This window comes from Heterodontus francisci, chromosome 8 (assembly GCF_036365525.1).
Source record: "Heterodontus francisci isolate sHetFra1 chromosome 8, sHetFra1.hap1, whole genome shotgun sequence".
NCBI lineage: Eukaryota > Metazoa > Chordata > Chondrichthyes > Heterodontiformes > Heterodontidae > Heterodontus > Heterodontus francisci.
Genome location: NC_090378.1, coordinates 47,489,206 through 47,507,031, shown reverse-complemented (window position 1 = coordinate 47,507,031; position 17,826 = coordinate 47,489,206). Strand labels below are relative to the sequence as shown.

Here is a 17,826-nt window from a genome sequence, read left to right as displayed (position 1 = left end):
ATTTTGGATAGAATTCCAAGCCCGCCACTGGGGCACCGGATATGTGTGACTTAAGAAACCAGTGATTATGAAGTATAATTAATGTTACCTTGGGGAACTGGCGACAAATATTCTGAATATGTTGAGAAATGACTGTGGGAGAATGGTCTGTATCACTGAAAGTATCTGGCATCTTACAATTGGTCATTTGACTGGGCTTTCACCATTGGCTATTGAAATCTAGTTTTCTTTTGTGGTGGTTTGTTGCAGTTTAGCATAGTTCTTTGTGCCCACAAAAGGAGTAAAGGTAGTTCTTTGTGCCCACAAGAGGAGTAAAGGCACTGTGTGAACAATACCCAGTTTGAGGATGTGTTACATATCAATTAAAGGCTAGTTGAGGGTAAATCATTAGCATACATACTGTCCCAAGTAGTCTCACATAAGTCATGAACTATCAGTATGTGTACCTGTTTGTGTGTTTGTGTATGTACCTGCGCATGTGTGTGTGCGTGCCTATGTCCGTGCGTGTGTGTATCTTGCATGCATGTGTGCACCTGCATGTTTGCACATGTATACCTGTGTGCGTGACTGTGTACCTCTGTGTGTACTTTCATGTGTGTGCCTGTACACGTGTGTGTACCCATGGGCTGAATTTTCCAGCCCCTTTAGGGACGGGTTGGGAGGCAGAAGGGCTGGCAAAATGTTGGGGGATGGCATTGGGAAGGGAGCTGAACGTCTTTCCGCCACCGTGCCACATTGCCAGAAGCAGGAAAGTTGGCAGCTCGGACGCCCACCAAGAGGCCAATTGAGCCACTTAAGTGGCTAATTAAGGGCCACATCCCGCCTCTTCGGGCATTTTGCCCACGTTGGGCCCAGTGCCATGTAAGGAGACCACCCAGTGAAACCTAGTGGCCTCCGAATGGGTCCCAGGGTGGGGGGCTGTCCTTTATGTGCACTCCAGAAATTAAGGGCTCCCCAGCAGCAATGGCCACCCTCGCAGCAACTGTGCCACCGCACTCAGTGACCATCCCCCACCCCCACCCACTGAATGTCGGGGCATCCTGCCCAACCCAACTTACCTGTCTTTGAGGGCGCCTTGCCATTGCTGCCCTCTCCCTGGAGCTGCAGCCTTAGCAAGGGCCATTGCTAGCGACTGGCCTTCGGATTGTGCCGGCAGCTCTTGGGGGTGGGCCGCCATCCTTAATTGGACAGCAACCCTGGTGGCAGCCTCTTAATTGTCTGCTGCCTGTAATATGCCGCCCGAGGTGCCACCACCTGCCGAAGTGGAGTTGTCTCCCACTTTCGGTCTCGGAAGCAGGATTTCCCTGTTAAAGGCAAAATTCAGCCATGTGTGTATGTACCTGCACTTATGTCTTTATATACTTATGTGTGTATGTGTACCTTAACATGTGTGTGCCTGCGCGTGTATCTTTATATACTTGTGTGCATACCTCGACATCTGTGTACCTGCGTGTGTGTGTGTGTGTGTGTGCACGCGCGCGCGAGTGCGGAACATAATGGAGGGACCTGTCTTCTTCATGCTTGACGATGTTTGCCCCATAAAAGCTGTTTTATTTATTTTATATACCAGTATGAGGATCAACTGCTGGTGCATATTTAGATTATTTATCTTCCTACCTGCGTTTACCCTGATTCTTTAAATAATTGCTGAAAGATTTTGAAGTGGAGGTTTTTGAGGTATGCCCATATGTTAGGTAAGGTATAGGTGGAGAATGTGGTACTCGGGTGTGACACCGGGAGTAAACAGGGAGGAGACTCACAATATGGCTTTATATTTTTGTATGCTGTAGCCATTTTCCCACAGGGAGGGAGGGAGGCAGAACATGCTTGGTGTATCACCCAGCAGGCACTGGAAAATGGCACTAGCAGTGACCTGGAAGCAATCCATCTGCCCATAACCAACTTGTCCAAGAAACAACATGTAAAACAGGAAAAAGGAGGAGCCTAAAAAGGGAAGACCAGGAAAATAAAGGCTGTGGAAAAATATTACATGTGCACCATTACCTAAGCATAAAACTGGAAAACTATTGCATTGTAATGGAAAAGATTATGAAATTAAATTTAGGAATGCATTATGACAAAGACCGATTCCTTGTCATGGTGCTTTGTGAAAACACATCAGTCCCAGAAAATCTATTTAATTCACACAAGTAAATGACAACAGCTGAAATTCTATCCATCAGCAGCTTTCACTCCAGATTCCTGTTTTCAAATATTGCCTGAAGGAATGAAGCAGCAATGCTGATTTCTTGTAAGATACTGCCAGTCAGCTTCTTATGCTTTGCTTATTCTTTTGATTTTCCCACAAGTTTTGCAAATTGGTTCATTAAAAATGCAAAGAAAACACCATCTGTCTGGCAGAATTCAGGCTTGCCATTAGCAAGGTTTTAATAGATAAATAATATATACAGATAGTCTAACCAAGTTAAGCCTCTGATGTTTTATATCGATATCTAGTAAAATATTGCGTGACCTGTGTTTGAAATTTCTTTTTTCTCTAACTTCTTTGCAACAAATATGATGTTAAAGATTAAAGGCAATAACACAGAATAATTCCGAAGAAGTTCCGAAGAAGGGTCACTGACCCGAAACGTTAACTCTGCTTCTCTTTCCACAGATGCTGCCAGACCTGCTGAGTGAATCTAGCATTTCTTGTTTTTGTTTCAGATTTCCAGCATCCGCAGTATTTTGCTTTTATTAACAGAATAATTTGTAGTTATTTAAATACTGTGTATTCTGTTGTTACCTGTTCATTATGTGTTCATTTTGGCCTTGATATTTTTCATCTCATTGCATGCTGCTTGTCATATTTTTTTCTTTTTGAAGTGACTTGGTGAATATTTATTTTGGGATCTAGTGCATCATTTGGATATCATCCCAAAATATTGTTTAAAAAAAACTCGAGTTATGTTAATTATCCATTTCCCAATATTAAATGAAAGAGCTGTATAAAATGCAAATTAGGCCACAGCTTGAGTACTGTATACAGTTCTGGTCGCCACACTATAGGAAGGATATGACTGCACTGGGGAGGGTGCAGAGGAGATTCAGAGGGTGTTGCCTGGGCTGGAGCATTTCAGCTATGAAGAGAGACTGGATAGGCTAGGGTTGTTTTCCTTAGAGCAGAGAAGGCTGAGGGGGGACCTGATTGAGGTATTCAAAATTATGAGGGGCATAGATAGGGTAGATAGGAAGAAACCTTTTCCCTTAGTGGAGGTGTCAATAACCAGGGAGCATAGATTTAAAGTAAGGGGCAGGAGGTTTATAGGGGATTTGAGGAAAAATGTTTTCACCCAGAGGGTGGTTGGAATCTGGAACACACTGCCTGAACGGGTGGTAGAGACAGGAACCCTCACAACATTTAAGAAGTATTTAGATGAGCAATTGAAAAGTCATAGCATACAAGGCTATGGGCCAAGTACTGGAAAATGGGATTAGAATAGATAAGCTTGATGGCCGGCGCGGACACGGTGGGCCGAAGGGCCTGTTTCTGTGCTGTATAATTCTATGACTATTACATTTCAATCGGGAAGTAATACGGAGCATTTAACTATGATTCCCCATTGTTATGTGGAGCAATTATAATTTTATTTTTAATACACGGTCAATATTTCTGATTAAGTCAACTCCATTCAACAAAAACTGATTACATTTAAAAATGAAATCACCTTTGCAGTGTGAACCACGTAAAGGAAATTGCAAGGAGAAAGAAGTGAAAAAAGATCGATTCAGGGCATGGAGTGACAGATGGGACACATTTGATTAAATAGTGGGTTAGAAATTTGTCTTGGGCAGCAAAACAAAACGAGTGCTAACAAAACAACTGCCTATTATCCTCCCTACCTGATATTCATATTTACATAAATATGAGTGCTTTTGTTCTTTCTTTTCACTTTCAGAGACAACGCTGAATTATAAATGACCTGGTGCTAACACTACTGCAGTCACCAAAAAAACATTTTGAAATGACACTTGCTGGGGGTGCTTGTCATCAAGCCAATCGGCAAGGGTCACACATACTGAGCAAGAAAGTGTACCAAAATTTCCAAAGAAGTTTACTTGTACCAACTCCCTAGAGGCAATTCACACACAACTGATTTACCCTGAAATGCTGTTACGTGCAAATTTCCTTGATATGTCCACCAAAAACCTTTGCTGTTCATTTATGTAACTTCACCCCTCTCCAGACAAAAGATCAGCTCACAGGAGTTTCTTGGATTTATGCAAGTAATGTAGTTGCAGCATGACCCGCAGTCACCTGACATCGGCGAAACTGAGATCTCTGGAGTTTGACAGTGACTTTCTTTGTGACTTGTTATAAATTTACTGAACCAGCACAATACTGAACTAAGTGTTATCAGTCTCAGTGCACCTGAAATTTTTGGCTCCCTGCCCCTTCCACGTGTTTAGAAGGACTAAGCAGATGGCATGGGCTTCTCAATGGGCATAACCTGCCTGTATAATAATGAAAGAAGAGGAGGAGCACAGAGGCATGTTGCTCTGAGAGGGAGGCACCATGGCAGAGGGCAGGAGGCCACTTGCCATTACCCCTATTGGCAGCACTACATTCATGTTTAATTTACACCAGTTTTAAAGTTACAGTGTAGGCTAATAGGTTTTGCAGGAAATTTGGACATAAATTCCTAATGGCAAGTTGGGTGCAGAAAATGGTGCAAATGTCAGCGTAGCTTCCATGTTAGTCCAGTTGAAGAAATTCTGGCCCAATATCCTTACCGTTGCACTAATAGACATCAGGGTAGGTTCCAACCAGATTAGCAAAGTCACAAACAAGATTTGATCTTACAGAGATCGTCATTTGGAAGAATCTTGCATGCAAGAAACTTACACGTGTGCAGTTGTTGTGGAATCCAGCCCACAGTATAAGCTGCTCAATTTAGCACCCACAGGAACTGGTTAATTACAGAATGGCTTCCAGTGGAGATGACTCAATCATAGAAAATGGCCATGAGATCTATTTGTCTTTGTTCCTAGTGTAATAGGAGCCTGAACCAATTACTTATATAGCTTAAGTATCAGTGTTGTTTGAAAAGAAAACTGTTCTTTGGCTTGAAACTGACTGTGCACTTAACCTTAGACCGTTAGAATTTGTCTCACTAAGTGCAAATGTTATATTTGGTACTATGGTTACCAATTACAGTGCGGTTTTGCAATATGGGATGTGTAAAAGATAACAGATTAAATATAAGATAGCATTCTGATTCAGAAAACCAAGTGACATCATGATCCATGAGAAAAAGACCTCTCTGATGTATGAAAATAAGATGTAGCCTGAGATTAGATTAGTGGCTGCAATCCACTTGAACTACTTGTTTCCAATTGAAAGTTCCTGCACCTCAACCCTCAGTTGGAGCTTGGAATCACCGGGCATGACTTGCCAATGGGCAGATGTGGGTTCCACTTGGGAACCAGACCATCATTGATGATTTCTGCTGTACTTTCCAGTCATTTCAACATGGTGGTAGAGGAGAGGGGATGCAGGGGCAGTGGTACCCCAACACTTGTGACCCCTCTCGTAACCCCATGAACTTCAGCAGGGAAGCAGTGGAGGTCAGGATTCCTGCAGTGGAATGCTAGGGCCACTGTCTCTGTTTGCTGAGTCCCCATTTTGGTATACTGAAGATCAGTGTGTGAAACAGTGAGAAGAGGCCCATGAGCAATAATTCCGCAGTACAGGCCCAACAGTCCAAAGCTGTCATTCACAAGAGGTTGAAATAACATTATTTTATGAGGCACCTTTGCTTGAACCCATAAAAAGTTTTCTATATGTAGTAACTTTCATTTTCAAAACTTATGCAAATGTGTACTACAGATTGATCCAATTTTAAAAAGAGCTGCCTCATAATGGAATAGGACAGCTCTGAAATTGTCTTGCAGACAGCAATTAGTAACAGATGTAATCGCAGTAGTAGAAGTATACCTTTCAAAGCCATCTATCTGATGGAATAGGCAACTGGATTATTTGTCAAAAATGATAAGAATAAGTGTCAGAATACAGAATGTTTTGCAGCTTGTTACATAATGTCCATGATTTTAAAAACAGTTCAGTTGATGCTTAAAGGAGGCTGTAGGCTTGCATAATAAGTACTCTTGCTGTGTTCTACTTTGACAGTTCCCTCTGGGCTGGAGCTAACTGAGTTGTTAACTTTGCCGGATCAAGCACCACAGATTGTGATGAAGCTGATTGAGGCCTTGGAGAAGCAAGGTACTGTTTTTAAGAATTCTACCAGTTGTTCTGTCTTGAGCACAAATGCAGGCATACACTAGCATGTGCACACAGATGTGCATGGAGGTCATTCTCAAAGTATGAGCTGTCTAGTTTTCGCATCAGAGTCAAATTGTCATAAATTCAAGCTTCACTCCAAGACATGAGCACATAAACTAATTCAGGGTTCAGTACTGGAGGAGTGCCACGTTGTCCTTCAAGTGATGCTGTTATGTCTGTTCAGCTGGACATTAAAGATCCCATCATAATGCTGTAGGCTTCTCCTGATACCACCAAAAATAAATTTAACTTGAGACCATTCTTGTCATTGTAGCGTTTGAGATCTTGCTGTCAGTCAGCTGCATAACAACAGTGATTTCACTAAAATTAATTCCTTTACTGTTTGGGTTATTTCTGACAGATGTGATAAGCTGTCTCCCTCTATCTATCTATCTCTATCTCTATCTCTCTCTGCCTTTCCCAATGTACACACAGGACTTTTCCCTTCCATTAATTTTCTCCACTCCTCTCCTCACCCTCCTGCAATTCAGCTTAGTTAAAGCATAGGCATTTAGGCTTTCCAGCAGACCATTTGATCTGTTGCATCGTCGCTGAACCCAATCCAGTCTTCACCCAATGTTGACAATTACAAACCTTGCAGCGGGGAGTCACTGGATGGTAACTGAGTGCAGGGACTCTGCCATGGATTTTTCACTCTACTGGCTTCAGTGGCTCTATGTGAAATAAACATGTGGAAATAAAGAAACTTAGAACATTGGTAGCTGCAAACTAACCTCACGAAGCTGCCAATTTGTTGACATTCATTAGCACTAGTCAATGAGGTGGTATCAAGAGGAGAAAAGTTAAAAATTAATGGTAGAGTTTAGAAAATATGCCTCAAAATTACTGGGATTCCACTGTGTTGGCACAATTATGGCAAAACCTGCACCCACCCTTGCCCTAGAACAGAGATTCTCGGCTGAATTTTCATGTCCCCTAAGTCGGGAATGGAGGTATGTCAATTTCAAGGCACCTGTCATGAGTTTCTTTGTGTTATCTTAAGCAACACAATGAGGTACATAGATTCCAGTTCCTTGAAGATCTCTAGAGGTTTATGTACAGCTAAACTAAGACACACAATACAGAGCAAACTATATACAGGACCTTGGTCCGGGGTGTTACAGTGCAGAGTGACTATGGCTTCTAGTCACATGACTACATCCTGGTACTTAGCTCATTAGAATACTGAGTTCTTAAAGGGGCATCACTCTTAAAGCAATCATGCAACATCCCCTTTCTTTCCAAAGATAAGTCTCGTATGTTACAAGTAAGAACACATAAATTTGGACAATATTAAAATTATTTTTACAGGGATAGATATTATAAAATTTACAAGTATAAAGATAGGGATTGTGAAATTTAACAGTGCAGCAGCTTAAGAGTTCATATATCGTTTCGGTGGTTTGACAACTCTTACAGATCTTGTTATGGTATAACCTTCTGGGAATGTAGATTTCACCCTTGGCTGTTCTTGGCTTGCAGACGTGTTGTCAATGTGTTGGTTGTTGTCCTGTTATTCCGTCACACTCTCATCGTCAGAGTGTGTTCTTTCACGTCCACTGTGCGCAACGAGAGTATTGCACACTTCTCTTAATTGGCTTCGGTTCCTCCTCGTCACCGCTCCGTTAGATGTTGTAACGTTGTAAGACCTGGGCTCACTGCATACTTTGGATACCTCCTGCGGGTTACCATGTTCTCATTATGGGGTGTATGACACTGACCTTTTGTCCTACATGTTGTTGATGTAGTTCTATCCCTGCATGTCGGTCATGCACCATCCTTAATTCTCCCTTGTTTTTTGAGCAGTGTCTCCTGCATCTCAGAGAATTTGGACAGATGATGGCTTGGTAGAATTATTCTCATGTGATCATACCCCTGTATTTTCACTAAAAGTTGCTGTAATTGAGGTGGTGTGCTTGCCAGTGGTTTGTTCCAGATCATCTCCAGTGGTTTGTGATCAGTTTCCACAGTGAACTGCTTACTGAACAGGCAGTTTTGGAACCTTGTGATCCCAAACACCAGAGCAAGTGCTTCATGCTGTTTGTTTGAGTAATTGGATTGTGCTGAGGATAAACCTTTGGATCTGAATGCAATTAGTTTGCCATCCTGCAGGATGCTTGTCCTTAGCCCTTTCTGTGAGGCGTCGACTTCCGGGATTGTCTTCTTCCTTGGATCGTAGTACTGCAAGTTACAGGTTTTTGCTGACAATGCTTGTTTGAGAGATTCAAACATATGCTGATGGTCCTCCTGCCATACATATAGTACATCTTTAAGAGCTGTCTGTGATGATGCTTTTTCAGAAAAATTTGGAATGTATGGTGCTAAGAAGTTGAAAAATCTAAGGCGTCTCTGTCGATCTTCCTTGTCTTGTGGGGTAGGCATATGCCTTACATCTTCAACTTTGCCTGGGTCAGGACGGATTCTGCAACCTGAATAGATGGAGCCAAAGAAATTGATCTGACTTACATTCACCTGGAACTTCTTGCTGTTACAAACGAGCCCCTCATGACGAGCTACTGCCAAATGTGAGTAAAGATTTCAATCATGCTCTTCTTTGGTTTTGCCCATTACGTAATATCTTCGGCAATGCATATACAGCCAGGCATATTTTCTATAATTCTGTCCATATGTTGCTGAAACAGATCTTGACTGAGAGATAAACAAAGGGCAGTCCCTGAAAGCAATATGCCAAATGGTGTTCGAAAGATGGTGACTTCCTGAGATTCCTTAGCTAGGTGTACCAACCTATATCCATGTTTAACATTCAACTTGGAGAAGAATTTGGCTCCTGTGAACTTTGGATTCAATTCCTCATGTGTTGGAATCTTGTGGGGGCACCTCTTTAGGGAGTGATTTAGATCGTCGGATCTAGACATACCCTGATTGCTCCATCCTTCTTTAGTACACACGTAATTGAGCTGCACCAGTCTGTGATGATGCACATGATGGATGATGCCATTTCATGTCGTCCAACTCACGCTTAAGTCTTTCTTGTATGTGCATGCTGCACTTTCTGTGAGGGTCGATTGATGGAATTGCATCCTCTTTGAGGTGCAGTACAGCATCACCTTTGAAATCTCCTATGTGTCGAACCTGTCGGGTACATTTGTTGTAAGTCCTGGACAATGCAGGTACCCTTGGTCTCTTCTGCACTAATGGGTACCTTGGTGATCTCATGGATAGTCAGGATGCTGAAGACGTTACACATTGGTAGTCCTGCCCCTGCTGGTCCGCTTGTGTCTACCAGGTAAAATATTTGTGGTTTCTATGCCGACTTTCCATAGCTGCATTGCATTGTTAGTGTGCCACTGCAAGGAATGGGTGACCTATTGCATGCAGTTAACTTTGCAGTTGTCGGTTGTATCATTAATTTCCAATGACCCTGGTACATATCCTTCAGGATTCGGACTGGTAGGATATTTACACTAGCTCCCATGCCAGCCTTAGTCCTGTGTATGTGTTTGCCAACTTTCTTTGAGTATATGATATTAATAATAGCGAAAGATTCCAGTTGTTTGACTTCATCAACACAATATGTCAGGTTCACAATGTGAAACGCCTGCTCATCTTCTGGCTGAGAATTGCTCCACTCTGAGTCTTGTCTCAGATCTATTTTGCTGTGGACTTCATGTATCGGCATGTGTTTATACAGGTCTCTGCTGCTCTCCTTGCTGCCGTTGCCATGCTGCTGTGCCTGTCTTCTGTTTGTTTATGTCCTGGGCCAAATGGCCTCCTTCCAGGTTGTATATTTCTATGGTTCTTTTGTGACTTCTGGCTGCGTCTGTGGAGCCAGATTTCTTGCATAAACGGGCACAGTGTCCTTTTGCACCACACGCCTTGCACTGATCTTGAAATGCAGGACAGCTTCACAGTCAGTGGGACAAACCACACTTACCATACAGCTTGCTTGCTTTTTGTGACCTGGTTATCATGCTGATACTGTCAGCTGCACCTAGTACTCGCAGATGCTGTTGTCCAGCTGCAATGGCTTTGTATTTCCTGCCATCTTCCAGCAGCACATCAATGCTGTGACCTTTAGTTTATGCAAGAGATCTTTTTGAAACGCTTCAATAGGTGTTGAGACAATCACCAACTCCATTATTTGCTCTGACAGCTCAGTTTCTGAAAAGTCGCATTCGTTCCCCTTACTCCAGCATTTACTGATGAATTGATCTATTGATTCCTATGGCTGTGGCCTGTAGGACATCAATTCCAGGCGATGAATTCTAAAAATCACTCTTCCCCGAAGCTGATCGTCTAGCACTTCCCATATCTTTGCAGGATCTTTCTGGTCCTCTTCAGATAAGCCGAAGGTATTAATTCTGTATAACTCCTCATTTCCAACTGCTATCAGTATTTTCACAGCCTGCTTTTCTGGTTCTGCAACCACTTTGTTATGAAGCATAATTGCATTCTTTGTTTAAAAAGTTTGAACTCAGATAGAATATCAATGGCCTTCCAGTTCATTCTGTGCAATTTTATATCCATCCTTCTGCTGTTCTTTTGCTTTCTGCTCTATATTTAACTTTGTTCAGCTCTGTGTGTGCCTTCAGCACTGTACTTTTTATGACTTTCCTATTTGTGGCTTAAAACTTGTTTGAAAATTTGTTCTATTAACTCTGTGCTGTTCCCCCTTTCAGAATTTTTTTTTGTAAGCTAGCCGTTTTGATGGAGTGTAACAGGTGCTTGACAGTGTTCTCTGCGTTTTCTTTTTTAACCTTTGCTTGTATGTGTACACAGCTGTTTGATAGGCAGTTCAAGGCATTTCCCCTTTGCTTTTATTGCTAGAATTTATTTATTTTCTTCACTCTTGACTGGTTTAATGATTTTTTCCAGCTTAACTGCTTTAATGGAGACTCGACGGTTTCTCGCGCTTTTTTCCACTGTTGTACGTTTTTTCTGTTCATGCACTTTTCAGGGTTTCCCCTTTTTTTCTCTCGCTTGCACAGAGCCTTTAAATTTGAACGTTTTAAAAAAAATTCTTCAAAGGCTTTTTTTTACCGGGATTGCGTGATCGTCGTCACAATGACTCACCCAATTGCTTGCTTTTCAGCTATGCTTCCATTCTATGGAACTTTGCTCAGCCTTCCAAGGTATGTGGCTTTCTTTCAGTCTTTTCAGGTACCTGTTTTAAAGTTTCTTCACTTGTTGCTTCAAATTTTCTCTTCTGTTTTCTATATTGCTTTTAAATTTTGTTTGCTGTTTTACCCATGGTCTTCAAGCTTATATCTTTTCACCACCACTGCCATCATATCTTGAGTTTCTTTGTGTCATCTTAAGCAACACAATGAGGTAAGTGGATTCCAGTTCCTTGAAGATCTCTAAAAGGTTTATTTACAACTAAACTAATACACACAATGCAGACCAAACTATATACAGAACCTTGATCAGAGTTATTGATTCTGTATAACCCCTCATTTCTAACTGCTATCAGTATTATCACAGCCTGTTTTTCTGGTTCTGCAACTGCTTGGTTACGAAGCATAACTGCACTCTTTGTTTAAAAAGTTTGAACTTGGATAGAATATCATTGGCCTTCCAGTTCATGCTGGCAAATTTACAGTGTTATAGTGCAGAGTGACTATGGCTTCTAGTCACATGATTATATCCTGGTACTTAGCTCATTAGCATACTGAGTTCTTAAAGGGACATCACTCTTAAAGCGATCATACAAAAGCACCGATCCCAGGACCTGCAATTATCACCAGGTAAGGGGGAGGGCGGCACAGGTATCCTGCTCTCTTCCCAACTCAGTCCAACTAAGACTGTTGAAAAGCTCGTTAAGAGCTTGCCAGGGTTTGAAGTTCAAATTTTTAAAGGGATGCCTGGGTAAAACACACCTTCTGAAACGGATCAGCTGAGAGGAGGCAGATGCAGAGTGGGGAGCCAGTCATGGCTGCCCCAGGGTCAGTGGAGCAAAGGGGGGGATGCCCTTGGCACTGTGCAGGTGGCAGGGAGAGTGGGCACTCAGCACCTGGGCTTTGAATAGGGGTCAGCATCCCTCAGCAGAGTGGGGGCAGAACAGCAGGGGACAAGGCTGCCAAGGACAGTTGGGCAGCCACCTGGCCCGAAGGAATTTTGCTGCTGGCAACTGGGGCATGACTGTCAGATTTTGGACCAGTGGCAATGAAGAACAACACCCTCCGCAGGAAAGGTAGAACCCTGTGCATCAAGAGGGCATGGGAGAGGAAGGAGGGACAAGAAGGCAACGGAGGCCAAACCCTCAACACAGGATCTACCCCAAAACCAGAGCTACCTGGAGATGACCGAGACCCAGTGCCGCAGGTGACTGCGACTCTCCAGGCAGGTGGTCACAGACATCTGTGCCCTTATCACTGAAGATCTCACATCTCGCAGCACTAGTCAACATACCCTGCCAGTGGCTGTCAAAGTCTTATCTGAGCTTCTCTACTTCTGGCTCCTTCCAAGGATCTGCTGCGGACCTTAGTGACATTTTGCAAATGGCAGCACAACACTGCATCTTGCTGGTCACTGATACCCTCTTTGACAGAGCTGGACAGTACATTAAGTTCACATCAAACGTGGCTTCACAGCAACAGAGGGCATTGGGTTTTGCTGCCATCACTGGAATCCCCAGGTGCAGGGCATCATTGATTGCACCCATGTGGCCATCAAGACACCCAGTCACCAGCCAGTAAGATCCATCAACAGGAAGGGCTTGCACTCCCTCAACGTTCAGCTCATCTGTGACTACTAAAAGAGCTTCCTTCATGTGTGCACTCGCTATCCTGGCAGCTGCCATGATTCCTTTATCCTCCGACAGTCTTCATTCCTCAGATCTTCATTCCAAACTCAGAATGCGTGGATGGCTCCTAGGGGACAAGGAATATCCCTTGAAGACATGGCTACTCACCCCTGTATGGGAGCCCCAGACAAAGCTACAGAGGCGATACAACTAAACCCTGCTGCTCACCAGGATAACCATTGAGCAGACCATCGAGCTTCTGAAGATGTGAATTCAGTGCCTGGACTGGTTAGGTGGCACCCTCCAATACACTCATGCAAGGGTCTCTGTCATTGTGGTGGTTTGCTGCCTTCTATAATACGTGGCCCTCTAGAGTGGCGTGGATCTTGAGGATAGTGAGTCCCTGGAAGGGAACAGCTCACTGAGGGAAGAAGAGGAGCAGGAGCTGAGAGAGGAGGAGGAAGTGGAGGCGAAGGAAGATGGTGCAGAACAGAGAGGCGCCCCTGGTGCACAAAGAGCTGGCCGGGCACAGCTAGTGAGGATGTCATGAATATCAGGGATCTCCTGATTCATAGAGTCATTTATGTCACAGAAGAAGGCCATTCAGCCCAATGAGTCCATGCCGGCTCTCCACGGAGCAAGCCAGTCACTCCCATTCCCCCGGTCGATCCCCATAGCCCTGCAAGTTTTTTCCCTTCAAGCTGCTATCCTATTTCCTTTTGAAATCATTGATTGTCTCCGCTTCCACCACCCTTGTGGGCAGTGAGTTCCAGGTCATTATCACCCACTGCTTAAAAAGTTCTTCCTCATATTCCACCTTCAGCTCTTGCCCAAAACCTTTAATCTGTGTCCCCTAGTCCTTGTCCCATTAGTTAATGGGAACAGTTTTTCCTTATCTAATTTATCTAAGCCTGTCATAATCTTGTACACCTCTACTAAATCTCCCCGCAATCCCCTTTGCTGTAAGAAGAACAACCTCAGCTTTTCCAATCTAGCCTTGTAACTAAAATCCCCCATTCCTGAAACCATTCTGGTAAATCTCCTCTGCACCCTTTCAAGGACCCTCCTTCCTAAAGTGTGGTGACCAGAATTGGACGCAATACTGCAGTTGGGGCTTAACAGAGCTTTATAAAGGTTCAGCATAAATTCCCTGCTTTTGTACTCAATGCCTCTATTTATGAAGCCCAAGAACCCATATGCTTTACTAACCACTCTCTCAATATGTCCTGCCACCTTCAAAGATTGATGCACCCCCAGATCCCTCTGTTCCTGGACACTCTTTAGAACAGTGCCATTAAGTATATAAAGCCTCTCCCTATTCCTTCTGACAAAATGCATTACCTCACACTTGTCAGTATTAAATTCCATCTGCCATCTCTCTGCCCATTCTGCTCATTTATGTCCTGTTGCAAGCAGTTCATATCATCCTCACTGTTTGCCACACCTCCAAGTTTGGTGCTGTCAGCAAATTTTGAAATTCTACTTTGTATTCCAAGATCCAAATCATTTAAATATAGCAAAAAAACAGCCGTCTACCATCCTCCAGTCTGAATAAACGACTATTTACTACGACTGGCTGTTTTCTGTCCTTAAGCCAATTTTTTTATTCAATTGGACACTGACCCTCCTATTCCATGACCCTCAATTTTGTTAACCAGCCTTTTATGTGGTACCTTATCAAACAGTTTCTTAAAATGCAACTACATCCATTGCATTCCCTTCATCAACCTTCTCTTGTTACTTTATCAAAACATTCAATTAGATTAATCAAGCATGATTTCCTTTTTACAAATCTGTACAGGCTAGCCTTAATTAATTCAAACTTCTCCAAGTGTCTGTCGATTTTTTTTTTCCGGATTATTTTTTTCTAAAACCTTATCCACCACGTATGTTAAACTAGCTGACCTGTAGCTGCTAGGACTGTCCTTATGCCCTTTCTTAAGTAAGGGAGTCACATTTTCCACTCTGCAATCCACTGGCACCTTCTGCTATCTCCACCCCCACTTCCTTTAGCAACCTGGGATGCAAGCCATGTGAATTATCTACCCTAAGAATAGCCAGCTTTTTTAGTACTTTGCCCTTCTCGATTTTTACTCTATTCATTGTCTCTACTCTTTCCACTTCTACCAATATTTTGTCGTATTCCTCTTCCTTAGTGAACACTGATACAATGTACTGATTAAGTATATTAGCCTTGCCCTGCGCCTCTAAGCATATATTACCCTCTTGTCCCTAATAGGCCCCACTCCGCCTCGTACTATCCTCTTTTTATATGCCGGTAGAAGATTTTTGGGTTCCATCTTATGTTGACTACCAATCTATTCTCATGTTCTCTCTTTGCCAGTCTTATTTTCCTCTTCACCTGCCCTCTCAACCTATTGTATTAGGCCGGGTTCTCACTTGAAGAATTCTCCTGACGTGCATCATTGTTACGACCAGGTGAGAAAGGTGTCTAGGAGTCCCTCTCAGCCTTCACCTTGGTGAATCCTTGTTCACCACTTTCCAATTGTAAGGCAAAGAAACCAGCACAAACAGGCTTTCTTAGGTTTAAAGAAGAAAAGTTGTAATTTATTAAACTTGAACTTAAACTATAATTCGGTTAACGCCTACGGATAGATGATGCGCCCCACACTAGTATGCATACGCAATACACACGTGCAAATAGAGACAGAAAAGTGCAGAAGAAAAATAAAGTGGAAGAGCTTGAGGCAATATCTGAAGAGTTGTTGTTACGGTTCTTCAGGCTCACTGTAGAGTCCTTGATTGTAAGTAGATCTTGCTTTTCATTGGGGCCCAATATTCTTCTTAAACCTTGTTCGCTGTCGGAGACTTTTCTCTCTCGGGGTTAATGTGTCATCAGTGGATTCAGAGGCTTGTGAGAAAGAGATGGGAGCGGACAGGAGAGAGATCTTCTCAATCCAGGAGCAAACAGACACTCTGACCAAACAGTTTGTACAAATTCAAAAAACTCAGGTTGCCCAGCAGGTTAGTCATGTGACTAGCTGGTTTGACCATGTCTGTTTTGTATTCAGCCATCTTAGCAGTCAACCTGGAATGCAAGCTCCCCCACCTTAAACGTCTGGTGATCAAGAGTCCATTGTGGGTTGAATGTGTCAGGGAAAATGTCTTTCCAGCCAAGCATCCATTGTGAGTTGAATGTGTCAGGGAATGGTTGTTTTGTCCTTCCAAACACTGTCTGTTAATATGCCTAAAAGTCTTTCCAGCCAAGATTTGGTAACTTTATTTTTAAAGCAAGTCCTTTCTTCACTCCAGTAACAGTTTAACATCAATGTTCATGACAAAATTAATGTGCCTCATTCTTGGCAGATGGGGGCCTAGCATGACAATCATACACCTTCTTTTGTTTCATCATAATCTCTATCTCCGTCATCATCCAAGGAGCTCTGTTTTTGGTTCCCTTACCTTGCACCCTTGTTGGAATGTATCTAGTCTGTACCTGAAGCATCTCTTCCTTCAGGATAACCCATTTTTCCTATATAGCTTTTCCTGCCAGTCTTTGGTTCCATTTTACCCTGGCTAGATCCCTTCTTATCACGTTGAAATTCCAATCTAGACATTCTACCGTATTTCATTCCTTGCTTTTCTGCATTACTAGTCTAAACCTTTTGATATGATGATCACTCTTGCCCAAGTGCTCCCCGACAGACACTTGGTCCACTTGGCCCCCCTCATTTCCCAGCACCAGATCCAGCAATGCCTCCTTTCTAGTTGGACTAAGAACATACTGATCAAGGAAGTTCTCCTGAATACATTTCAGAAATTCTTTACCTTCCTTACCCTTTACTCTAACATTATCCCGATCAATATTAGGGTAATTAAAGTCCCGTATATCACCACTCTATAGTTCTTGCACATCTCTGAGTTTCCCTGCAGATTTGCTCCTCTATCTCTCTCTCACTATTTGGAGGCCTATAGAATACTCCCAGTAGGATGATCATACCCTTTTTGCTTCTCAACTCTAATCAAATGGATTCCATCCTTGCCCACCTAAGTACATCCTCCCTTTCCAACACTAGAATGTCTTTCCTAAACAATACTGCCACCCCACCTCCCTTTTTTCCATTTCTATCTTTTCTGAACACTTAATATCATTTTTATTTAGCACCCAGTCCTCGCCATTTTTAAGCCACTTTTCCATTATTGCCACTGCATCATATTCCCATAATCCTATTTGTGCTTGTAGCTCACCAAGCTTATTCATCACACTTTGTGCATTTACATTCATGCATTGTAATCCTGTCTTTGTATTCCTCATGGTCCTTCTCAGTCTGCTCCCATCTAATACCGAACTATTCCCCTCTCTAGTACTAACACTCTTACATTGTGCATCATATTCCTCTTTTCTGCATCTATATGCTGGGGTGCCCATCCCACTGCCAGTTTAATTTAAACCTTCCCCACCCACACTCGTGACACAGTCCTGTTAAGGTGCAACCTGTCTCTTTAGAATAGGTGCCTTCTACCCCAGAACTGGTCCCAATTGTCCTAATTGTCCCAGGAATCTGAAGCCCTTCCTCTTGCATTATGTTTCATGCCACACATCGATCCTCCCTATTTTCGTGTTTCTACTCTAGCAAGCGCGTGGCACTGGGACTAATCCAGAGATTACTACCTTCGAGGTCCTATTCTTTAATTTCTTCCCTAGTTCCTGAAGATCTGACTGTAGGACCTCAATACCTGCCCTCTGTATGTCGTTGGTGCCAACATGTACCACAACTTCTTGCTCACTCCCTTCCCCCTGCAGAATATCCTGCACCCTCTCCATGATGTTCTTTATCCTGACACCAGGGAGGCAAGACACCATGCGGGACTCATG

The 17,826-nt window shown here is 43.0% G+C and overlaps 1 protein-coding gene across 2 annotated transcripts in view; it reads left to right on the top strand.

The window, feature by feature from the left end:
- The window catches only part of pik3r3b (phosphoinositide-3-kinase, regulatory subunit 3b (gamma)), a 727,809-nt gene that overhangs the window by 198,151 nt on the left and 511,832 nt on the right, over positions 1 to 17,826 (top strand). For both annotated transcript variants that reach the window (XM_068037088.1, XM_068037087.1), the window contains exon 3: positions 6,131 to 6,223. In XM_068037088.1, the coding sequence (XP_067893189.1) occupies positions 6,131 to 6,223 (93 nt within the window). The remainder of the gene's footprint in view (positions 1 to 6,130; positions 6,224 to 17,826) is intronic.